At 38.2% G+C, this 25,938-nt stretch overlaps 2 protein-coding genes across 2 annotated transcripts in view; one reads left to right on the top strand and one right to left on the bottom strand.

Moving 5' to 3' along the window:
- Nucleotides 1–4,926: 4,926 nt before the first annotated feature.
- EIF3M (eukaryotic translation initiation factor 3 subunit M) lies at nt 4,927–18,549 on the top strand. The gene is made up of 11 exons (XM_030451293.1): nt 4,927–5,050; nt 6,447–6,579; nt 7,152–7,290; nt 7,652–7,775; nt 8,299–8,393; nt 11,982–12,065; nt 13,425–13,524; nt 13,966–14,047; nt 17,096–17,239; nt 17,793–17,853; nt 18,276–18,549. Exons 1-11 carry the CDS (start codon nt 5,009–5,011, stop codon nt 18,394–18,396), a joined length of 1,125 nt encoding a protein of 374 aa, XP_030307153.1. The 5' UTR covers nt 4,927–5,008; the 3' UTR covers nt 18,397–18,549.
- Nucleotides 18,550–19,369: 820 nt separating this feature from the next.
- CCDC73 (coiled-coil domain containing 73) overlaps nt 19,370–25,938 on the bottom strand; it is a 44,708-nt gene continuing 38,139 nt past the window's right edge. The window contains 3 exon segments of the mRNA XM_030451489.1: nt 19,370–19,567; nt 22,594–22,727; nt 23,773–25,308. Coding sequence (XP_030307349.1) covers nt 19,370–19,567; nt 22,594–22,727; nt 23,773–25,308 — 1,868 coding nt within the window.

Raw genomic sequence — 25,938 nt, forward strand, 5'->3', positions numbered from 1 at the left:
AAAAATCACTTAGAAAGAAAAAAGCAGGGGGTATAGTAATGGATCTTATTAAAGGATCAAGGCTGCGTACTCTATTTCTCTGAATTACACATCAGAAGAAAACCATCTTGCAGTTTTGTTTTATACACTCCTGATTTAAAAATATATGTATATATAAACAAATTGCATTAAACTCATGAGATGGTACAGGGGAGAGAATTGCCTTGGTTATAAAAACTGTTAATAGTTAGAAGAAGCAAATTGTTTTTCCCATACATAACCCAAAATGTCTCCCAAATGCTTAGTTCTAGTACCTGTATCTATCTTTCTTTCTTTCTTTCTTTCTTTCTTTCTTTCTTTCTTTCTTTCTTTCTTTCTTTCTTTCTTATACTGAGAAATTTGACCTTTATACATAAAGCAATGATGTATGAGCAAATGGTGAATACCCTAACTTATTTTTAATGTAAAATTATTTGGCAACTGATTTCAGAAAATAATCTTAGGTATATAAACTGTATTTTTATAGTTTAATTTTTATAGTTTCATCACACACGTACACAGGTCAAAGGTAGAATATACTTCTATTTCTTGATTGGGTGAACACAGTTAGAATCCAGTCATGAAAGCAAATACTTTGCAGTTTATTCAGTGTATTCAGCCCCTCTTCCTCTGCACAGTTTCTTAGCAGAGAACTCATTTGCCAAAAGAAAACCAAAACGATTGAAGCAAATTTTTTTAATACTTCTTTAAAATCTAAAAAAGTCTGGTTTTGTTTGTTTGATAATTAGTCAACAAACTACTCACTATTGCTTAACTTTGTTTTAAAAACTAGCCAACCCCACAGGTTTCTATTCTGTAGTTCTCAAAGGTCAGACTTGAAAGCTTAAACTTCAGGTTCTACTGAGATAAAGGCACTGTGCTTTGCAAAGTTATGCTATTATCCCTGGTTATAATCTTCACTGACTTCAGAAATAATTGCTTTCCTTAAACAAAAAGGAAGTCTGATTCTAATTTGCTATCTAGATCTACATTCTTATATTCTTTTTATAGATTTTTGAACAAGTTATCACTGGAATCTTCCTTCACTCAACCATAAGTGAAAGTTTTATCTTACTTCAGATATCACAAAAATAATTTATGACTAAGGAAACAAAACCTTTTGTCTCACAATATATTTCTTTGCGACAGCTGTGGTATTTCACTGAAAGCACAAAAGCTGTGATGGTCTGGACTGCAATCAACCATTTTTAATAGGAGATTTTTACAGACTTTTAATAAGATCTCCTAACATAATTTATGGGGAGAGGTTTTGAAGTGAAGAGGCATTGTTTGGCAAAGTGTTCTTCCTCTAATCTCAGGAAATTTAAATAATCAAGTGCTCATTTCCTCTAAACCTAAGATTTCTCCTAAAAAAATGGTTAAGAAAAACACCTGCTACACGAGCAGAAAAATAAGTGTATTTGGAGTCCAAACAAAATATATTTCTAAAGACTTTTGAAAGGCAAAATCCTCTGTGTCAGAACCCAGTATTATTAATAATAATGCAATACAGAATTTTGCTTCTTAAATTCAGAATAATTAATAAATATTTTGAATGAAGATAACATGCTGGTCAGGATAACTGCAGGTATGCTTTTTTACACTGATACAACTGGGGGAATTAAAATAAATGGGCAAATGTGGAGAATTTACAGTTTAAAAGAAAATCACAGAAGCACCCAAAAGCTACTGTACTTACTGAAGGTATCCAGAGTTCCTCTGACTATAGAACTTGGCTGGAAGAGTAAGGACAAGAGGCTTCCCCCTGGTATGTCTGGCATGTCTTGCAAGAAGAGACTCAAAGAGTACTTTAGCACTTCCCCTTAAGTCCCAGCCAGAACTAGGGGAAAAAACAAAACAAAACAAAACAGAAACATAAGTAAGAAGCACGTTTCTATACATCAATAAAGCAAATCAAAGCTCCTGCATATTAAACAGCTCTAATTTTGCTGATTGCAATTTTGGACTAAATTCTGAATTATTTTTCATTCTTCTCAAATTACATTAGAAATTCAGACTTAAAGTAACAGCTGACCTGAATGTGCTCCCCCAGCCTAGGCTGGTTAGAACACCTCTCCCAAAGGAGGAAAAAAGAAAATAGGAAAGCCTTTAAAGGAAGGACTCTCAAACAGCTGGGTTACCGACATGCTACCTGGGATTCGTCCAGGTCATTGTGAGACAAAGACCTCAAGAGGGCACTCAGCACAAAACGTACCGAGAGTGAACGGGCTCTATAATGATGTCATTAGATAGTTTTCCTAGAAGGCAGTTTTCCTTACCCACCCTTCCAAAGAGCCAGCTCAGCTTTTATCTGATCCCTACAGACAGAGAACTGTTTAAAAAAGAGAAGGAAAAATTAAAAAAAAAATATTTAAAAAAGGAAAAAAAATCTGAAAAGGGAAAAATACGCCATCAGCCATCATAGGCTGTAATTCTTTTCTATAATGAAAATCCTTTCCAACAAAGCTTCTAACAAAAGGCTTTAGAGTCAACCCTAAACCCTTCATTTTCAAATGCTGACAATTTCAAAGAGCTATTGCCTCCATAAAGATTGCTTTCTTAAATGCATCACCTGAATAACTTTGTTTTCTTCAGTCACTATCTTCAAAGCATGCAGGACAGAGTACCACTTCCTTAGGTGCTCTCTCTCTCTTTCCCTTGGTTTGCCTGCAGAAACAAACCAAAACAGTTCACAGTGGGTGCCAGCCAAAATTAATCTCTACCCTTCAGCAGCCAAGACTGACCTGGATGTTTGTCTCCCTGTGCACACACACACACACACACACACACACACACACACACACATTTCCCAGTTCTGACACTGCAGTGACCTTTATGTTCCTGCTCCTGGCCTGTCCCCAAGGTGCTGCTCCCAACCCTGCAAAGCTGCCTGTTCCAGGGCACCAACTGGCCCAGGCTCCCCAGCTTTAGGGCAGCATCCTCAGGGCCCCATCCATGCCCTGCTTCTGAACTGGGTTCACAACCTGCAGACAGGACTGTAAACAGCTGCCTGGAAGCCATCCTTCCAGTACATCCTCTTTACATTGGTAGTTTCACAGAACATGCACTGCCCCCTGATATGCAAAAGGACTTCCTGATGCACAAGTTCAAACCCCAGCTATCATCTATCATCTCAATGCTCCTGGGACAAATAAAGTACCATGCAACTCACCATATGTGGATATTTCAGCAGAGCTCCTCAGAGTCATGTCCTGTCTACCCACTGTGTGATCAATGGTTATTTTATTTTTGTATATTTAGAATAATACATGGCAAACCTCCATCTGGGTGCACTACTTAAACAAAAAATAGACACTGAGGTTGGGGGTCAATTCCCTGAGTGACTTGGGCCATTTATACACCCTGGGGTATCTGCAGAGGAATTTCATGCACAGAATGGGATCTGCAGGAGCCTCATGGCAGCTTGTGGCACCTCAGCTCCTGAAATGTTTGCTAAAGATCTGTGCAGATGCCAAGCTACCCTCAGTCCTGCTGGACTGTACTAAGCAGTACTAGAAGAAAGGCATCTGCACTTAAAAATGCTTATGTTTGTGTAAATGATCTCTAAATACAAACCACTTCAAACACTAAATACCACTGTTAAGACTCGTTTTGTGTTTCTGTATTTATTGCTAAAACCTAATTTGTAAAATGGGGGGTAAATGAGTGCACATTGACAGCAGAGCAACAGCTCTTTTTGCTACACAGTGTCAGCACCAGGAAGGCACTCAGTGGTATCACCAATAAATCAATATTAGCTTTTTCATACCGCAGATTATTTATTTAAACCCTTGAAGCATAAAACACTACCTCCAGTCCTGGTGAACCATATCTCATTTAGTTATTTTACATCAGGGACAGGACTTTACAAAACACTGTGCCATCAAAATGATTCACAAGTTCTGATGTCAGCAACAGAGAACTCAGCACAGTAGTACCAGCCTCAGCTTTCTCATGGGCAGGGTAATCATCTCAGCTCTCTTTGCCTGGCACTTCTGAACTCTGTTACAGGTTGTCAGATTGTATTTTTCTGAAGCAAAATTTATCTCGAAGTATTCAATGACTTCTAGAATATTAAAAGCTCTGAATTACTTTCTAGCCATTACTGTTATATAGCATTAAGGGGCCATCCACAAAGCCTTCTCTCAAACCTCTCCAACTCTTATTTAAGAAGTCTTTAACAATACCTAACCCAAATGGGTTTGAGCCTATCTTATCCAGTGAGCACTCAGCATAAGCCAGAGGGAAATAAGTCTGCATGTGGTTTTCTTTCCTTCTACAATTTTTTTCTTCACTTTCAGTTTTTGAAATACCAGGAAAGTCAAACCACGCTCTTGTTATTGTGCCAGACCTGCTGAATTGGAAATTTCTTACTCTTTATCTGAAAAAAAAAATATGCAACATACTGGTAGAATCAAATCATTGCCACTTTTAGCTGGAGTGAGCTCAGGCTGTATTCAGACAAGTGAAGTCTGCCCTATCCCTGAGCAGGTTTCACTCCTGACATACCGGGTCTGGTAGCTGAAATCCCCCAGGAAAAAGCATTTACACTTTGAAGAGGGGGAAGGTGAGGGCAGAAAACACCCCTTTTCCGTGGTGAGAGAACAAAGCATCCTCAGAGTTTCCTGCGTGACAGACACACCCGTGGCACTCAGGCAGCAGCGCACCTGCGAATGGCGGCAGAGGCGGCCGCCGCCTCCTGTACAGGCCCGGACACGGCGGGGGTAGCTGGGCCTGACAGGATTCCGCTGGTGAGAGCGGCACCGAGCCGGAGAGGGGCAAGAGAAAGTCGGGCAGGAGAAAGCCGGGCAAGGAGCCGGGCAAGGGACCGGTGCCCGACCCGCCTCTCGCCGCCTCAGCGCCGGGGCCGCCTCCTGCACCGCCCCCGAGAGGCGGTGAAGCGGAAGCGGGCGGCGCGCGGGGCCGGAAGCGGCTCTGCCTTTCCGGTGCGGGCGGCGTGGTGGGACCGGCAGCGGCAGCCTCGGCCGCCATGAGCGTCCCGGCCTTTATCGACATCACGGAGGAGGATCAGGTCGGCAGCCGGGGCTCGGTGAGGGGGAGGTATGGGCGGGTGTCGGCGGCAGAGCGAGGGGGCCCTGTCCCGGCCTCTGAGCGGCGATGCCGGGGCAGGGAAGCGCGGCAGGGCGGGCCGCGGCGTTGTGCTGGGTCAGGCTGGGTTCGGGGGAAGCTGGGGGCCTGTCGGGTCTGACCGCCTGACGGGAGTCCTGGCTCTCCGCTCCCTCTGAGAGGCTTTTCCTGAGGAGGTTTAACAGGGCGTGAAGAAACTGCAAACCGGGAGATCAGTCTGTGGTTCCCTTTTCCTCTTCAGAGGGATTCGCTTCCTTCGGGTTTTGTTCTCATTTCTCCTCAGTAGCACTTCTGAGTTTTGTTTTGTATTGGTTTTTTAAGGAGAGAAAACCTGTTTGGAGTGGGCTGGGTACTTACCTGTCTTGGTTTGCAGGATTCTTTTTGCCTGGAAACTGTGAACTTTGAGCTGCTCCTTTGGTTTTGTCTTTGAATTTTAGGGTTAGTGGTTCCCCCAGTGTTTTAAGTGGGGCGTTATGTATACACAGGTGGAAAATCTATAATAAACACACACACAGCTACGAGCTGTGTGAGTCGGGTTTCCATTTGATATAAGGTCCCATAAATCCCCAGCACGTGGCTCTGTTGCAGTGAAGGGTCCCGAGCACTGAGCCGTGTGGGTTGGTACCGTGGTGATCTGATGCCCAACTTGATATCAGTGGCACCAGATGAGATATTAGTATCCCGGGCAGAACTCCCCTGTGCCAGGAGCTGTGTGGTCTCAAAGAGATTGTCCCCAAAGGGTCCTGCTGCTGAAACTGGGTTTTGAAGTTAATGCATGGGCCTGGCACTGGTAGAAAAGTATTTTATGGGGAGAGGTTTAAATCCTAACAAGGTAAGGCAGTTCGTAGCTTTATGTTGGGAACTGTCGTTCACTTGCATGGAGACTGTAAGTTCTGTCTTCTGAAGTTTCTGTCTTTCTCTGAAGTGTTTATACCCTTTTTCTTTTCTGGGGGAGAAGCAACTAAATGGTTTTATTGCTTTGCCTGAAGTTTTCAAAGGAAGTAAAAGGTAACAAATAGAAGAAAGCATCTTTGTCACGAAAGCTTGCTAGGCCTGCTGCCCTCTAACCAGTTGTAAATGACACGTTCACCCTGTGAGAGAGCTGAACAGTTGTGTGTTCAGTTGTTGACAAACCAGCCATGGCGCATGCAGGTGGGTGTGTGGGTTGTGCAGTGGGGGACAGGTAGTACAGGGAGGTGGAGAGAAGTGACAAAGTGTGAGCACGTGGCAGGGGCAGAGTAGTGGTTGCAGAACAAAAACCTGTAAGAAATTTAGTTACTTTGACTTGGCTGTTCACAAAACAACTGTTGTGTTCAGTGTGTTGTCTGGTTTTGTTTAAGGCTGCAGAACTTCGAGCTTACCTGAAATCCAAAGGAGCAGAAATCTCTGAAGAAAATGCTGAAGGCGGGCTCCATGTGGACCTGGCACAGATTATTGAAGTCTGTGATGTGTGCCTGAAAGAGGATGACAAAGGTTTGCAGCTTTGAAGTCGTGTTGGTTTTGTTAAACAAATCACCATCAGTACTTTCAGACAGGGACAGTTGGCAGAATTCAGAGCCCTGAGCATGATGTGTGTGTTAACAAACACATCTTCATAAAACTGGAGGTGCTTGTTTCCATCACTGCCATGTAAAATTCGCATGCACTCTACCCCACCCTTCTCCAGACATCCAGTGCCCTTTGAAGAAGTCAGAGATTGAGCTAGACTGGGCATCTTATGAGGGCATAGTGACTGGTAGAGAAAACAGGTTTTCTCCTGGGGAAAAAAAAAAAAGTAAAAAAAACAAACCAAAAGAAAAGTAAAAATCAAGACTTACTGTCAGTTACTGGCTGTGGTACAGAAGCTGTGTTGGTGAAAGACCACATGGGCCAAATCTTGTACTTTCTGATAAATACACAGATTGGGTATGTTGGCTTTTTTTCTCTTTAGCAGTTGTTAATGATGCCAAATAATCATTCACAGCAAAAGTAACTCTCCAGCAGTAGATGGGTAATGATGATTGCTGCTTGCAGATTTAAACAGCTGCATGTTTTGTGTTCTGCAGATGTTGAGAGTGTGATGAACAGTGTAGTCTCCTTGCTTCTTATCCTGGAACCTGACAAACAGGAAGCACTGATTGAAAACTTGTGTGAGAAGTTAGTAAAGTTTCGGGAAGGAGAGCGCCCATCTCTTAGATTGCAGCTGTAAGTATTGTGCAGAGGAAAGTGAGGCAGTGGTATCTTCCAGTTGTATGTCTTTAAATCAAAAGTGTATAGAGTGTCTGCCATGCTTTTCTCTGTTGCAGGCAGCACTCTTTTTTTACCTTCTTTTTCCTTGTCATGAAATATACTTTCTTTGCTGGAGTATTGCAGAATAAACATTAAACACAGAGTTTTCTGTTTCTGTTGAAAACTTGGAAAACTGGAAGCCCTTGCACTTCATCACAGATGTAAGGTGTCACCAGGTGCTTTGTTTGTGCTAACATACGTCTGAATAGAAACACTTCTGTGTGCTCTGTTTAAGTTTTTTGAAGCCTCTTTAACTCAGTTTTTCATTGCGGTTTAGACTGAGCAATCTCTTCCATGGAATGGATAAGAATACTCCTGTGAGGTATACTGTGTACTGCAGCCTTCTGAAAGTGGCCTCGTCCTGTGGTGCCATCCAGTACATTCCAACTGAACTAGATCAGGTAATTAATGTGTTGCTCCAAGTTACAGCCTTGGTATTAACCATCTTGCATCTCATTAAAAATTATTCAGAGTTGATACAGACCATCTTTCACTGTCACTAAATTGACAGATACTTAGTTTGTCATCCTGTAAAGGTCTGTCTGCAGAATCCAAATCAAGTTGCTGTTTATTTGCTGTTTCTGGTGCTGCAGGTTGTTAGATGTGTCTGTTTCCTGCAATAGTAATGGAAGTGAAAGGCTTTGCTCAGGAACAAGGCATCAGGTTCCTGTCCCTTGCCTTGAAATCAGCGTATTGGAATTACTCATCCTTACTTAGGATGTGATGTGGAGAGCACAGACTTTTGGCTTCTCATGAGAAAAATTCCAAGCTCCGGATGGAAAGCATGAGAGTCAGGGGACGCAGAGGAGAAATCTCTGTGTAATATATTCTCAATCCTTTTCTGCTCAAGAGAAAATGAGAAATACTTCTGGTTTGCTTCTAGCTTTTTCCTCAATGTGCCTTTTTCACTTCTGTTCTATTTAGGTCCGAAAATGGATTTCTGACTGGAATCTCAGCACAGAGAAAAAGCATACCCTTTTGAGACTGCTGTATGATGTCCTGGTAGACTGCAAAAAAAGGTATAAAAGACAATTATTAGATGCCAGATGACTGGATTTTAAGTTGAGGTATTATAAAATCTGTAGGTGTCAGTTCAAGTATAGGACAATAGGAAAAGTGTTTCTCAGAGCACTTTTAAAATTAATCTGTACTAATAACTCAATCCAATTGTACATGGGGCTTTTTCTTGTCTTTAAGCACTCTTGCATTAAACAAGTGTTTCCAAGAATATTAAAGTTAGCAGTGAACCACAGGCTCCCAAAATAAAACAATTTCTTTCTATGAATATTAATCTTTGAGCATTGTAGCATTATGCCAAGTTTATTATTTAATTGCACTTTTGACATTTTAGTGCATGGTAGTGCTATCTCTTAGTTAATGATGTTGGGAGGCTTATCAATCAGAGTTAACAGATTCAGTCTTTTATGTAAACATTACCATTAGGACAGAGCTTTCCACTAGTCATGGAAATTAATATCCACAGAATACCTGCTTGGCCATTTAAAATTATTATCCTGGATCATAAGGAGCATCTTTGATCTAATAAACTTGGCAGACCAGTGTCTTCTGGCATGTAAAGTAATCCTGTGTGTATCGTGCTTGTAAATTAATGTAAGTCTTAACTGAGAGCTGTCAGCAGTTTATCTTGCAGATATGATAATGTGTGTTGGCCAGGGCTGTAGAGATGGGCTGCAATCCAGAGGTGGTTTCAGCCTGTAGTTCCACAACAGTTTCAACCCTATCTAACCTGTCCCTGCTATGGTCTGGGATGTGTGTGTGGTGTTTGTTGCTTTCATCCTGCCCTTCCCTTGCACTCTCTTTAGAGTTTGTTTTCTAAGTTGTTTTCACTTTCATCAGGACCTCTACACTGCTGGCTAAGGACTGATAATAGAACTGCACTTGCACATTCTGTCCTTACCCCCCCTGTCCCTGTCCTGTCCCCTCAGCTACCAGTACATGGGGGTATTTGCATTGCTTGCAGCTGCAGAGTGAATTGGAGTGGGGAGGTGACCTTGCCAGGGGTAAAAAAAGGCAGGTATGGAGCTGTCATAGGAGGAGGAGAGTTATTTTCTGGCAGGAGAGTTAGCTTATTCTGGCCTGGTGAAATTGTAGCCTGGAAATGCTGCACCAGCACACAGGATCATTTTAAACTAACCTCAGTTTAGGGATGTCTAATACTTGCAGAGTAGTTACACTGTGAGCTACAACATGATTGGGAATTCCTGTTAGTAACATTAAAATGCTTCTGCATTGATAGTACTGTATGGCAGATTTGGTGAAAACAATTTCAGAAAGGTTAATCACAAATCTTAAGCATGGCTTAGTGCTTATTTTGTTTCAGAAGTATTACACTGATACTGCATAATCTCCTTTTAAAGACTTCTCATCGTATTGATTTATTAAGAAGGTTTAACTAGCTTAATTCCCATACTTAATAGCTAAATATTTTTAGCTAGTCTTGTTATCAAATCTGTGTATTATACTTTTAATTCTTGTTTCCAGCACTACCAGTAATGCAGTGACCAAGTAGTTTTCAGTGATATTTTAAAGTTAGGCATTAAAAACTTTGACAAACCCTGTAATATATTACTGCTACACTCAGTGTCTTTACCATCTGCAAGCTTTGCACCGAGCAAAGCAATTTTTCAGAGCACTTACACATGTCTCCAAAAAAAAAAAAAACAAGAAGTGACCCCAGCACCTTTGACCTGGCTCAGTCTCCTGGATCAGTGGGCAGTATTTGCAATAAGTATGGGAAACTCTCAGGAGCATTCCAGTGTTAGCACTCAGGAATGTTGCCCTATCTAGCAGTATGGGAAGATAAGAAGCAACTGAAAAATCAGTAATAAAAATCATACCTCACTTACTGTGTTGATTTATACTGAAGGGAAAAGCATACATTGTTGAAAACAATTCAGTTTAATTTTTTAGTTGTTTTTTATGTTTAACTTCACTCAGCACAGCAGAAGAGATGGTTTCCATAGCTAATAGACTGTCCCCAGCGGATAACTTGGTAGTGAACAGATTGTTAGCTCATGAAAAGAGGATCATGCAGATGTTCTGTGTTGTGTTCCCTTTTCTGCAGCAATAAGTGAAAGCTTATTTTATTGAGTCTTTTCCAGTAACTTTCTGGTTGAACTTTCTTCTGTCTGGTTATCAAAATCATCTTGATCCCTTTAAAGAGGGATTTTTATCTTTCCCGTGGTCAACTGAAGAGAAAATGGTGTTGGTAGCTGGGAAACAGGTGGCTGGTATGGCTTGTTTAAGAGTTGTAGTTAAGCTTTGCAGGAGGTCAGTGTCCATTCAGACCTGTGCTGCTGTGTGGGTTAAACCCATGTCACAGCACAGTATGTACTGGGAATGTTGATTTGTTCCTTCTCTGTACAAGTTATGATATTAACTTAAATCATAAAAGCAAATTGAAACTTGATTCTTGAACAGTTCTTTTTTTTAAGGAAATGTTGGAGGTCTATCAGACAACATGGGAAAATTTGCTGTGTCTGCAATTGAGATACTTGGAAGGAAGAGCTTAGCTTTACACTATAACTCTCTGTACTCTGGAGAGTACTGTCCAGCCTTCCTCCTATCCACTGAGAAAGTAACTCAGAAAATTAGCTGCCAGTCTCTGTATACGTGGCAGATTTCTGCAAAGCACATCCCTCTCATCAAGGTGTGGTTGTGCTCTCTAGACTCAGATCTATCCCGTCCAAAGGAAGTAGTAAGATGGCATCAGCAAAATGTATTCTGTGTATGGAAGAACTGTCACAGCCTTCTGTTTTAATAGTTAGCAAGATTGCATGAGAAATGGGAAATGTATTTTTCTGTATATACAGCATATTCAATGTGTATGGGTTTTTCTGAAAATTTTGTAAAAAGCTTCAGCAGCTGCTGGCCTCACTGGTGGCAAGAACTGCTACATGAAAATAAAATCTTAAAATGACAAAGTAAGGGTAACATTGTAACTGTCAGTAACATTGATGAGATGTTGTTTACAAAACAGACAAGGCAGTGGGTTTATTCAGTTTTTGTTTTGTTTTTCTACAAGCTGTCTGTCAAAGCAGTGTTGGAAGCTGCTTGCTTCAGCAGCCTAAGCCAAGCTAATTGCTGGCTGCTTAACTCTGTCAGTAAAACGAGCAGAATACTCACTGAATACTGAAGAGAAAATCTGAAGGAAGAAAGGACAGCTTCTTATACAGTCACTTTCCTGACCATAAATATCCTTTAAGATATGCCATTTTACATTTGAAATAAACTTTGCAGCACTACTTATTCTGCAATGATTAAATCCAGATGTGCATAAGAGGAGTATTCTAGTGAACCATATAAAGCTGTTCTTAGCTCAGAAAGCTTTTTCCATAACCACCAAGTAATTTATCAGTTTAAGAGAATGAAATGAAGGGTGAAGATAAACATTCTGTAGAACAAGAATTGAAAGAATACATCTAGTTAATTTGTTCTCCGCATTGGAATTAAAATGGATCATCTACATCTCTTTCAAGTGTAATTTAATATGACCTATAACATCACAGTGGAATTATTTAAATATTTAAGCTTGTTTGAAGTATTTTTTCAGCAGTCCTGAGGTAACTTTATTTTTCCTTCTACAGTGACACTGCAGCAAAAGTAATGGTGGAACTACTGGGAAGTTACACAGAGGACAATGCTTCTCAGGCTAGAGCCGATGCTCACAGGTAATACTGACTTCCTCATCTCCTTAAAAGTACCTTTTTCTCAATTGCTAAATTACGTTGACCAACTTACTATTAAAAATATCAAATGGCCTGGGAGGCAGGGGCCCTGGCAGAGCCTTTTTTCTGTAGCATGGCTGGCTTGATTAAGGGCTTATCTGGGCAGCCTGTGGTAGGTTGTTGCCAGGCAGGGTCAGGTGAAGTCCACTCTGCAAGTGCACAGGTGTCACTGCTGAGAGAGCCTCCAGTAAGGATGTTGTTTACACCAGCTGTGCAACTAAAATTTGAATTGGCATTCTTTATTTCAGATTTTGTACTTGCTGATTTTTCAATCCTCTAACTTCTGAGTGTTCTTTTCAAATACCACTTTCTGTTGAAAAAAAGAAATTCTTGCTCTCTTCTCTGTAAGCGAATACTTAGGATGTGAACTGCACAGAAATATGTTTGTGTTGGACACACCAGGAGTAAATTGATTTTAAATAGATTTTTAAAACAGATTTTTAACCCACTGGCCAAAATGAGTAAAAGCTTGTACTTTAACGCTCTACCTATCATTATGCTCCTTAGACATTATTTTTAATAAGCCAGGTAGTTCTGCCGGGTGTGTACAACCAGCAGCTGTCAAGGGAGTTGTTTATACTTGGGCATGGATGACTCATTTTGAAAATTAAAAGTGTCTTTGTATAAATGAAAACTTCATTGACTACCCTACAGCAATCTGAGGTCTTTTACATCTGAAGGAACAGATGTACCTCTGCCTAAGGTTTATCATCTTGCTGTGTCTGTGCAGCCCTTTGGTTCCTCTGGGTGTATGCTATGTGGCAGGGTTGTGGTCCAGGCTGTCAGTGTAGCACAAAGTCTTCTAATGTGCTGCTGAACAAAAGCTTTCATCTAGAGTTCTAGAAACACTTTAGGTCTGTTTATAATCTGGAGCTGTAAGTGATAAATCATAGGGCTTCCAGTGTTTGGTGCTGTGATTTTCTCTGTTTTGTGTCACACATTCAAGTGTAATTAATCTTCCTAACAACTTTCTATGAATTTCTATGAAACTTTAGGAGGACAGTAAATTTACATCGGGGAATGAAGGTTTAGCTGGAAATAAATGCATAGATGGAACTGGCAGGGTGATCTGTCCTCATACCACCTGGCAAATTTCATTTGTGATTCTGGGCAAATCACTTAATGCTTTCTGTTTCTTGTTTTTTCCATCTGCAAAATGAAGGTTAAAATTGCAACATGACATGTTTTATATTTAAGAACAGTTGAAAATCTTTGTGTGTTTCCTAGAGAGAACAACAAATTGAGTTGCACTTATAAAAATGTGGATTGCTTTAAAACCAAGAATTTTTCTTTTCCAATCAGATGTATTGTACGAGCATTGAAGGATCCAAATACCTTTCTTTTTGATCATCTTCTTGCCTTAAAACCAGTCAAATTTTTGGAAGGAGAACTTATTCATGATGTAAGTAACTTTATTTTTAGCAAGATGGTTTGATATCTGTAAAATGCCTTATTAGTGTCTTTCAAAATTCATTAGAATAGTTATCTGTGCCAGTAATACTGAGCTGCAGTGCACTGTTTCTCTTAAAGCTTTTAGAATTAAAAAAAAGTAAACAATACACATGAAATGTTTTGCTTCAGAAGTTTCAGAAACTCAAAAGTTACAAACCTGCACTCACTGGAATTCTGTAGCAAAACTGCCTGTTAAGTCTGAGCAAAGGTTCTAAGCTCAGCAGAGGTTGTCTTCAACTATTCATGCAAGACAGACTTTTACATCTGAACAGTTTATTTTTCTGTTCAATACCAGCAGTTATATATTTATATATATTTATGTGTCCAGTCTTCAGGGAGGGAAACGTAGATAATATTTAAACTGTTTCTGTATTTGTTTTCCATCTTCTAGCTTTTGACAATTTTTGTAAGTGCTAAATTAGCATCTTATGTCAAGTTTTATCAGAACAACAAAGACTTCATTGACTCCCTTGGTAAGTTTTCAGATTGTTATATTTCTGTTTACGTGGAAGAAAGTATGGAAGCTGCAAAGTGTCTCTGTTTGAACCCATATGTTGAAGCCAAGGAAATTTAGTAGGCATTGTAAAGAATGGATTGAGTTTGTAGACTTATTAGATCATAACAGACCATCTAACTGCAGTTTGGTTTACTAGGTTTAAGCTGTTCTACAGGTTTAGAGGAGAACTGTATTTTTCCCCACTTCTCCTTTTTAAGAGGGAGGTTTTAATGCAATGGAACTTCAGGCTGGGCCAGAGATCACAACTGTCCTGAGTATGCCAGCAGCTTATGCAAATCTGCAATTTATTTGTGATCCTGTGATTTTCTGTGATCAATAACTTTATAGCAGCAAATTATTCTGAACAGTAAAACATGTGAATTGTGTGTGTGTTTGTGTGTGCTGATGCATTAGACCTAGCAAGCCAGTCTGTCCCAGTTAATTTGTTTCATCACATGAAGCAATGTGATGGAATGTTAATGTCAGCACCCTCTTTATTTACACACTGTGGAAAAAAGGAGTAGTAATTAACACTTTGACACTCCCCCATTGATGTGTAATTGACTGTTTCAAAGGAGCACTGGTTCATAAGCTATTGCATGAATTAAAATGACGTTTTTTATATTCCAGCTTTTTAGGACAGGGGTCAGTGACAATGCAGAAATTGCTCAATGATGCAGATTTTTTTATTACTACATTAAGGTTTTGACATATTGGTAATGAATAAATGTTTCCATAAAAATCAGATTATTTTTTTTTATAACTTTGATTTTGAAATGACACTTGAGGACTAGCTGAATGCATAGGAGGAAAGGCATACTTTCACTAAAGCAGAGTTTGGTGCAACCTTTTACACCTGCATTATTTTGTTTAATGGAGTGTGGTATAACTGAGAATAATTATCCCCAAAGCTTTAAAATGCTGGTACTCTGGATATTAAAATGATGGAAATATCAAGATATTTTTTTGTGGACATATGTAGCAGGAAGTTTTTGGTAGTCTATGTATATAGGATAAGCATACTTTCTGTCATATTTATTTTTCAATATTGGTTGTGTAGAATACTTTCTTAGGGGAAGGTGAGTTTTGTAGTTCTGTAGTATACATATTTTTATATATCAAAATGGGTTATCTGTTGAGATTTTTGTCCACAGAAGCATTTGCTGAAAATGAAGGTGAATTGCACGAGTTTGTTAGATGGAAGTGTGTAATATACAGGAGTCATTTTTTCTTTCATTTTGCTTCCCTGTCTGTTTATTTCTATGAGGACAGAGCGTATGCATTTTCAGGGTATCTAGGTATCACATAATCCTAGTGAAATCCTTAAATCTTTGTAACTATTTTAAAAGACTTTAATTACTACTATTTATCTTGATTTCTCACCTGCTTTATGGTGTACTCAAATGCTGAATGTCTTTGAGCAGTGGGCAAGGTAGAGAGTCTGAGGCAGTGCAGACTGGAATGTTAGTAACTTGGTCTGAGTGTTTCAGCCATGCCTTTGAAAAGCAAGGGCAGTTTGGTATAGAAAACAAGACAGTTATTAGATGAGGCATTCAAAAATTCTTCAGAACATCTGTGATCTGTTCCAAAAAAATAGATACATTTACAAAACACGCTTTAAAGATCATGATTTTTTTTTAATAACTTGCTAAGATACTGGTCTTTAAAAGAAAGGATATTAATAATAGGTTTTCAGTGACACTACAGCATCAACTTTAGTTCAAACCTTTCCTGGATCAGGACCAATTAAAATTATTCTGTGAAAGCTGTTCAGTGATGGCTCCTACAGGTGGCATCAGTTTGTTACAATTTGTTGCTTTATTAATGCTGACAATTCAGGCCAGGAGTAGCATTATCTGTGTCAACTGAGTCGCCCTAACATGTCCACATTCAATCTGGTATTACCAGCAGCCTTTTGCAGAAAGTTAATCAGCATCTAATTTGCATTTGTTAATTAGGGTTAATGTGTGCTAATTGATTTTTTGATGCTTGTAGAATTCCATTAAACCCAGTTAGGTATAGTTGGGGGTGCTCCTCATTCCTATGAATTATGTTGATCACATTTTTGTTGAATTGGTGCCAAATAGTGAACCTGCATCATAATTATAGCTAATTAACACAACATGGTGTCCTGCACTCATGTGCTTTCCTATTAGTGTGTGGATGTTATAAATTCCAAACTTAAATATTTACTGAAGCAATGCAGATGTTTATAATGGAATTCCCAGACAAAATGATTGACATTCATTTTAAAGAAACTTCCTCTGAATCTTAGTTGGTACCTCAGGGAACTTGGATTAAGAAATGCTTTGATTCCTTCACCTGAATGTCTTAACTTTGCTGATCTAGACTGCTTTTCAGGAAAAGAGTCTTGGATTTAGATGTGCAAGCCCTTGGATTAGGGCCTGGTGTTGCCATTTATACAACCATGTGGAAGGTTTAACCCAACTTTGTTCTTGAACACATTTTGCCACACTGAATGCTATAAGCACACCTCTTACTCATGATTTTTTTTTTTTTTGCTGTAGTGTGAAGTTAATTAAGTGCATTCTTCTGGCACAAAATGTTATGTTGCCAAACCATTAGAGAGAGAGGCTTATGAATGAGCAGTGATGCTGTAAGAAGGTTTTGATGTTACCAGTGAGGTGTTTTACATTTGTTGTTGCATTGCTGTTCTTCCAGATGATGTGACTGCAAATTCACTTGGACCCTTACCACCTAACATTCTGTTAAGGTGCTGTTTTTACAGTTTAAAAAAAATGCATTTTTGTAGATATTTATTACATTTCATTGACAATGACTGAGTCTTGATGAAGTACCTATAGGCACCTTAACTACCTATTTAAGCAAAACACAAGGAAAGATGCAAGAATTAATGTTTTGCTTCAAAAAATGTTGATAAGTACAGGTGGAATATTATCTTGATGGGAATTAAAATTATTGGAAGCATATATGGTAGAAATCCCATAAAAATGAATTATTGAATTATAATTCAGATCCATAAACTATTAAAACTTCTACACAGGCTTGTTGCACGAACACAATATGGCAAAAATGAGGCTACTTACCTTCATGGGAATGGCTGTAGAGAATAAAGAAATATCCTTTGATACAATGCAACAGGAACTTCAGATTGGAGCAGATGATGTAGAAGCATTTGTTATTGATGGTAAGAACTGTAGTTCCATATTTACACAATGCTAATGAACAGTGGCTTCTCTTGTCTTCCAAGCTAATGTTAAATATTCAGAAACATTCATTTTTAGTGTCTGTTGCAAGATACAGCTGCAAAACTTCATGCTTTAATACATGCCTAACTGTTGTCTTTTAAATAGTGTTGTTCTTTTCAGTGATGGGAGCTCTATTTCATGTAATTATTTATAGAACTAATAAATTGTTTGCAGGTATAATTTGTCATCTGGTTTTGTTTGCTGTCATTAAAACAGGATGTGTTTGTAGGGGAGAGAAGTTCATAAAACCTGCACAGGATATTGCTTTAATAGACTAGCACCAAACAATAGGATTCATGCATGACCTTCATCTTGTTACATCATTTTGCTTTTCTGCTTACTAGACTGTTAAAACCAGCAGCAAATTTATATTAAGTCAACTGCTGTGTTTTTCTGTTTGTATTGGTCTAATTTTGAACAGTTTTGATGCAGTTAAATACCTTTGCAGTGTCTGGAAAATGTTGCTCAAAACAGCATTGTGGTTTTTTGCAGCTGTAAAGACAAAGATGGTGTACTGCAAAATAGATCAGACACAGAGGAAAGTAGTTGTCAGGTAAGACTTTATTCTTCAACAGCATTTTGCAGAACTTTGTGTTTTCTAATTATTTTACCTACATTTGTAGAATATTTTAACTAGAAGCAAGGTATTGTTCCCATCAGTTGCTGGTAGTTAAATAGTTGCTATTTATCATAATTTTATTAAAGCTCACACTGAATGTGATTAGCTTATTTAATGAAAGAGTCCTATTTTCCAGCACATTTCATTTAATGACCTAATGGTGACAAGAATACTAATGACTGTTGCATTAAATATTTGGGAAGGCTACAGAATTCTCTAACTAGTAAGGTGCAGCCCTGTATATAGAAAATAAACATTTTCCCATTCACTTGTGAGAGTAAAGTAATGCTATAGGAGAATTATTAGGTGAGCATGACATCTAATAATCATGTTCTAATTTTGTTCTATTTCTTTAGTCACAGCACGCATCGGACTTTTGGGAAGCAGCAATGGCAGCAATTGTATGACACTCTAAACACCTGGAAACAAAATCTGAATCAAGTGAAAAACAGTCTCCTCCGTCTCTCAGAAACCTAAATATTTTTTTTTACCTAGTCACGTCACTAGCGATGAAATTCACTCAAAACTTTGACAAGTTTTGTGTCCAAAATGTATGGAATTGGTTTTAAAAAGATAAATATTCTAAATTCCAACACAAAAAAAAAGCAATAAAACTTGTATGGGAAAATATCTCCTGTTGATTTTTTTATGTAATTAACAACAACAAACAGTTGCAATATTGGCTATTCTTTTGTTCTTATTTAAGTTTATAGTATGAGGATCTTTGTTTGCAAGAGGTGTGGAGGGAAAGGAGGGAGATCAGAATTATAACAGTGCAAGTAATTGCAAAGCAAGAGAAAATTTCCCTTGTACATTAAGGGAGGAAGAAGATGAACAAATTAGAAGTAAAGCCCTATGAAGATATGCAGCCTTATCTCTGTAAATCATCTGTGATGCTTTTGTGTTGAAAGAGACCTTATTGATACAGATTTAACTGCACCAAATATTTTAAATAATTTGGCAGTAAAGGTAAGCAGAAGGTGTTTGTGCTCTTCTGCTACTTAGAACTGCTGCAAGTTGTTACAAATGTTTGTAGAAACGATTGTATTTTGAAACAATTGCAGGTTATTTTGCTTGAAAACAGGGTGAGCAATTTTGACAGAGAAACAAATTGCAGTATTTCAGCCAAAACTGCTGAGGGAGCAGGAAAAGGGCACTCTAGTAATCGTTTAGTTTTACTTAATGGATATTAAAACATTGAAGTGTGAACTCCTAAACTTTGAGCAAAACTCCAAACAACTTGGGATTTGAGTGCAGAAACAGAGAACAAACATTTATTATTATTAGGGATTATATCAATGTTTTTAACGTAAATTTGTATATATTATACTAAACATGAAAGCACAGTGCATATATAACACATTGTGGGGATATTTCTACAAATCTTACTTTATGTTAAGTGATTTATCTGCACCTAAAAGGAATGTTTTTTACCTCCTGCCACTGATCTTCACTGACCTTCTTCATATTTTCTTTTCCTTGCTGAATGAAGTCTCTCCAAATTCAGGAATTTCTCGGTTTCTTCTGTTTGGTTTTGTACACTGGAGTTACAAGTAGAACAGCTCTCTTCATCTCTGGGTGCATTTTCACTTGCTGGAGTTACAGTCTTGTGAGGTGACTTCTGCTCATGCTGTAATCCTTCTTTCATCTGACAAAACACAAATTTGGCAGTTAATTCAGTGAAATGCAGGTACAAAGGTTCAAATTGCTGGATTTTGCTGAGCATCAAGCAAGCAAGTAAATGTGAACAGAAAGTTGTTTGAAGTGCTTGCTTCAGCTTTAATTCAGAAAACTTGATAGTGGCAAATACTCATTTATAACCCAAACCTTAGCATAACACTTGGTACAGAAGAGTATGATTAAAACCTTAAAGACAAACCTGTACTAGAATGCAGATTAGTAAAATAAATAGTTTAATTAAACAGTTTAATGTTGCAATTGACATTTCTATTGCCATGCAAGCATTTGATTAACAAAACCCAAAATCATGAGGTTTATAGTGTTAACTCCCTCTGCTTCACTGCATAGATCAGAAAGCAAACCTTATTAACTAACACAAGCTCTGTGATAGGTTGGTGTGGTTTTTTATTGAACATTTTTTTGCTCCTTGAATAGTTTTTACTTGGTATCTATCCCAGTCAAACACATATGGCAACACAGTAGGAAGAGGTTTTTGGTTGAATTAGGAGTTCTCATCAACCAGCTCCTCTCATGGAAGCAGCACACAGGACCAGGCACCTGCCTGGGCACAGGTGCACAACAAAGCCACGTTACACAGAGCCAGCATGTCCCTGTGGTTCTTGGGGATCTGTAAGGTGACATGAAATACTTTGCATGCTAGGGAATTCTCTTACAGGGAGTGCAAGACAAGGCCTTCTTCCTCTGCTCAGTTATTTCTTAATATTGATGTAACTGCTTGAATCAACTGTTAAGCTGCAAGTCTTCATCAGGCCTGCCTTTATTTTTTTTTGGGCTGTAATTTTCCTTTCCCAGTGCACAAACATTTCTTGAAGTTTGAAATATGAATACAATAAACCTCATACAAGGTGACTTAGCCTGTTACATCCATGCAGGTGAAGCCACTGCTACTTCAGGGCAGTAATGACTGTAATCTCCATTTCAGTGAGGAAATAACTTCTTTTGAGCAATAATGTTTTCAAGCTGTTAATTCCAGTGGCTATGTATATATATATATATGTATATGCTCTCCCATGCTCTTTGCCAGGGCCTCAGAAAGAAAGAGATTGTACTTTATTGCAAGCCCCTAGTCAAAATCTCTATGGAATAGCACATGGGACTGTAACTGTCCTGTGCCCACAATCCAAGAGAAGACCCTTCATTTACATCTTTCATATATGGAAGTGAAATTTTCCAGTTAAATTAAGCCATGCCCTGTTGGATTCTACTGAATCCAACATTTAGATCTCCTTGGAGAAATAATTAAAGGTGTGTAATATATATAGCACTTTAATATAGTTCTGTGACAGTGGGTTTAGAGTAAATCTTAAAAATAAAACTTGAACTGTCAAACTTAAGGCCTCAGCATTTTCACAATAATATACAAGGAAAACATGTCTTGTTTCCAGCACTGAGTAAGTGGCCACCTGTAGGACTCGTATGAAAAACCCTGTAGGACACATGGTTAGACTTATTTTTAAACTGAGCGGACAAAGTTTATTCAGCCTTTCTTTGGTAGTCAGACATGAACAGACTAATTTTTAAAATACTTCATATTTTAACTAGAATTTAAATGCACCTATAGCGTGTCTTTTTTTTTATAGTTTTTTGGAGTACTGTATACTTCGGTTGAATGAGAGTACTCAAGTTGTAGAAGGCATAATGAGTCTGCTCTAGTTATAATCATATGTTAGTCAAAATAAATTGAGCAGCAAAAACCACTGCTGAGCCTATTTTTAATCTCCCAGCAGCTTTTTCATATCAGCCATAAAAATGACAAATACAAGGACAGAAGGTATTAGAATGACACCAACACAGAATGGGGAGGTCTGCAATATCCATCCCATGCTGGGGTCTCACAGATGAGCTATTTGGAAAAATCATCTGAGGTCAAACCAGCAAGTCCATCTCAGCTTTTACTTTGCCAGCACATAAGGACCATTACTTTGGAGGGCACAAAGTAGATATAACCACACTCAGATAATGCAGTGCAGCCTCGTTTTAGCTGTAGATTAGGTATTTCAGTTCACTCAATTCCTGGCTCCACCTCAGTGAGAAAAAGGAAGAGAGACGCAGTAACTACCACCAAAGTGTTTGGTGAAAAGTGCATCTTGCTGCATTCCCAAGTAGAATGATGTTAAGGAAGTAATTTATAACATGAGTCTTTACTTCTGAGTTTCAGAGAATGTGAATGCTAATGACCTGGGGAGCTCATTAAGTCTGTTGAAGTCAGCCAACTTTGTCACTTAAAACACTGTACACCCTGACCTCAAATCTCATCCAAGGAGGAGCCATAGCTACCTCAGAAATACCCCTAGAACCTCTTCTAAAAAGTTAGGTCAACTGTAGTTCTAAATTATTTAACACTTTTGAAGATAATGTTTAGTATTAGGTCAAATCAAGCTCCACAGTAACATAGATCTGAAAATTCAGTATTGAGCCATTGTGAGTACCATCCTGGATGAAGCTGTCTTACAAGGAATCAATAGTTTTCTTTTTAATTCTCTGCTTTTACACATTTGTGTAATATTCTGCTAAATAGTAAGATGGCTCAAAATACAGCATCACATAACTGCAGAACAGGTAGGCTCTAATTCATAGATAAGCTCAAGTTTGAGTCTTTCACAGATTCCTTGAAATAACTTGCTCCTATCAAGTAATAAAGGAAACAATGTTTTTAAACTTGTACACACTACCTTTTTTTTTTTTTTTTTTTCCTACTTTTTACTGTAGGTGATGATTTTTATTAGGGTACACAATGAACTACCCTCTTCCTCCCCTCTCAAACAGACTGGTAAGCATCTGTCTGATTCATATGCTGTGACTTTTCCTGCTGCTTCCTATCAACCTTAATTGTGAAAAATGGTGCCTTGTTGCCCTTCTGATATTATTTTGGAGATTGACTCAGTCTTAAAGTATCCAGATGCTTACAGTTGTACAAATATCTGTGGAATTAGCTCACTGAGGTCTGGTCTGCAATATTTTTAATTGACTTACATGTTCTGTGGGAAAAGAAGAATCATAAAAAGTCTTTGCTATAGCATTCCATTCTTCACTAGGGTCTCCCTGGGGGTCTCGTTGGTTACTAGAGGTATTCAAAGTGTTGGCAGTTCTTTTAAAACTGGTGGAACCTGATTGACAAAAAGGAAATGGTAACAACTGCAATTTAGTCTCTAGGCACTAATTGTTAAGTAACTAAACTTCTGGTCTACCTCTGATCTTAAAAAAAAAAATCAAATAGTTTTGCTTTAAACCACTTTCTGTTGTAGGCTTTTCCCTCTTCATTTTTTTCTTTCACATACTTCTGCATCTATTTTGTCTCTAAAGATAAGGTATGTTTCTACACTGATTAAAAACGGTTTATATACTTCTCGTATATTAGCTTAATAATCTAAATTGTGGTTTATAGAATGTATATTCTGAATATTCTAACTGAATAAATATTTTTAAACAGTACTACTTTAAGACTCACCTTCTGATAATCAGAATGCAGTATGTAATTACAGCCATCCTGACATCATACTGCAAGGTTACTTGGAATAAAAAAGAAATTCTAAATACAATTGTTGTTAGACAAACTTTTGAAATAAGGAGTCTTTTTTGTAAATGGCTATCCCTAATATTTCAGGAAATCAGGCCATAGCTATCTACTAAGGTAGGAAGGGAAAATAAGTACATTAGTCATAGCCAACCATAAGGTTCCAATCCCACAGTGGCTTTATGCACTGCTGGTAGATTCCTTTGAAACCATCATTAAGTGCCTTGCAACTGTCACAGTTGCTCATGATGCAGAAGCTGCTCTGTCACTACACAGATGCCTGTCAGTCACTACTACAATAGTTAAATTGTTGTTGTGTTATGAAAACACAGGTTACCTCATGCTTCTGTAACAGGTAATTAAGAATGCTGTTGTTTTCTTGGGAGGCAGTGGAAAACTGCTGTGCATTTGTGCTATAAACTTTTCCAGAAATTGCATAATTCAGTTTTGGAGGGTTTTTTTTGGTTGGTTTTGTTTTGGTTTAGGTTCTTTTTTGGTCGTGCTTTTTTGCCATAGAACTAAAATGTCAGGAGGTTTACATTTTTCTAATGCTACACTAAACTTAGATGCAGAAATTACACACTTTGATAATATATATTCAGTTCATGTTTAAAAACATAAATGCTTATTTTTCTTACCTAGTCCTGTTTCTCTTCCGTCAACAGTTTCACTGAGATTTTGACACTTTATTTTTGAAGCAGCCTTTGTGTTTTCCAGTGAGCATGGTAGTTTGAAAAGGGAAGGTGCTTTGGAAGCCCATGTAGCTTGACCTCTCATTTGATTTACTCTTGAACAAGAACTGAGGACTAAAAAATCTAAGCATACTGGAGTTTTCTCAGCTTTTTTATCTAAGGTTGAAAGATCAAAGGATGACCTTCCACTTATGTTTACTAAATTTCCAGATGTTCTGACAGCTAAAGAACATGATTCCTTCAGGTGACCCTCAGCAAACTTCCTTCCTGGAACTGTACTGTTCAGTGAGTCTTTTAACAATGTCTTATCTTTTGAATTATTAATCTCCAGGGAATATCCATGTTCATTGGAGTGTATCCGAATATCATCATTAACTTTTTTACATGGAATTAGCTTATCAATACTAATATTATCTGCTTGGGTTTTTTCATGAGCATTTTTTTCAAGAGTACCATCCTTCACTGGAGGTACAGCTTCAGTGTTGGGAGTCCCTGTGTTTATACCATTCCCTGGTTGGTCAGTACTTTCTTGTTGTGGTTGCTTGTTTCCCACATCATCCATGGTTTTTCCTCTTTGTATTTTGGGGAGGCAAAAATTGAAAGCAGCTAAGAGAGACATATTATCACTGTGTTCCTTTGTGGCAGTGTCACAAGTTGCATTACCACAATAAACTGTTGGTAGCTTTTGCACATCAGTTGCTGGAACACCACTGCTCCTTAGTGCTCTGTTTATGTTCACATTTCTGGCATTGTCATCATTTCTTTCTTCAGCATCTATGCATACCTGTTTAAAAGGAAGCTCATCTCTCTCTAATCCACTTGGATTCAATGTAGTTTTTTCTGGTTTATGTAATGCATTGCCTACATAATTTTCACTGTCCAGCAAGCTACATTTTTGGTATTCTGTTTGAGTGTTTTCTTTAATGTAAGGTAGGATGCCAAAACTTAATTCCTTAGCTTGATGATTATCTGTAATTCCCTCACACACAGCATTCTTCTCAGAGCAAAGAACTGTTTCAGGCTTGGGTTTGGGTGCTTCAGGTGTAGGGATACTTTTTTTGTGTTGTGTATTACTTGAATTTTTATCTGCCTTAGTACATATCAGTTCATCTGTACTCTTGCACAAGTCTTGTTTGCTAGAGTCAGTTTCCTGACTTCCATTTTTCTTGTAGGCACCTATAGCATCAGTGCTGTCTACAGACACCTTTCTTGTTGGCATGTGGCATGATGCCAACGGCTCAGTGCTGTCCTGTAGCTTTTGATCTAAATTTGCATTATTTTTCTCCATTAATTTTGTACATGTTGCTCCTAGGTTTTCTGCTTCTTTGCACCCAGTGACATGTATTTCTGAGGTCTGTTCCTGGGCAATTAAATCGGTATCTGTGCAGAGGCTATTCCTGGAAGAAGCTTCCCCTTGCTTTTCTTCAGAAGGGTTAGTAACATTAATTTCATCCTTAAGACTGTTTTCAATAACTTGTAAATCTGTTAGAATAAGTAACCAAGAGGTTAAGATACTTTATATTTACATTTCCAAATAGATAGAGTCAAGTTTAGCACTCACACTGATTTTTATCTTACATTACAAACACAGGTCTGTTAAAAAGTTACTGAAGTATTATAGTTACTTGCAAAATATTTATGAATTTTCAAACAGAAAGTATATTAACATTCTGTAGATTTTAGATAGGACTTACAGTGGAAATATTTCCCAAGTGATAACTAGTTTAATATTAAAAGGGAATGTTCATTATTAAATTATAGCACATAATTAATCAACCATTGTGTGTCTACATAAGTTTTAAGCTACTGGTTAGTTCTGCAGCTGTGTTTTAATTTGTTTTTGAAAGTGGCATTTTTAGCTAAATGCAAAACAAATCTAAACAAAACTGTTTAAGAGTCTGTGATCACACCAAAAGGAACATGCTAGGAATTGATGGTAGCAGGCCAGTGAGGAATAACAAGTATTTCAATATCAGAAAGATGTTTTCTCAAAGATACACTGGAAGGCTGTGAGCACTGATCCCTTAAAGCACTTTGCAGTTTTTAAATTTCCACTTCTCTTTGCTACATTGTAGATACTGAGCATTAGTTAGTTTTGTCCAGAAAACTATA

The sequence above is a fragment of the Calypte anna genome, chromosome 5 (assembly GCF_003957555.1).
Source record: "Calypte anna isolate BGI_N300 chromosome 5, bCalAnn1_v1.p, whole genome shotgun sequence".
Taxonomy (NCBI): domain Eukaryota; kingdom Metazoa; phylum Chordata; class Aves; order Apodiformes; family Trochilidae; genus Calypte; species Calypte anna.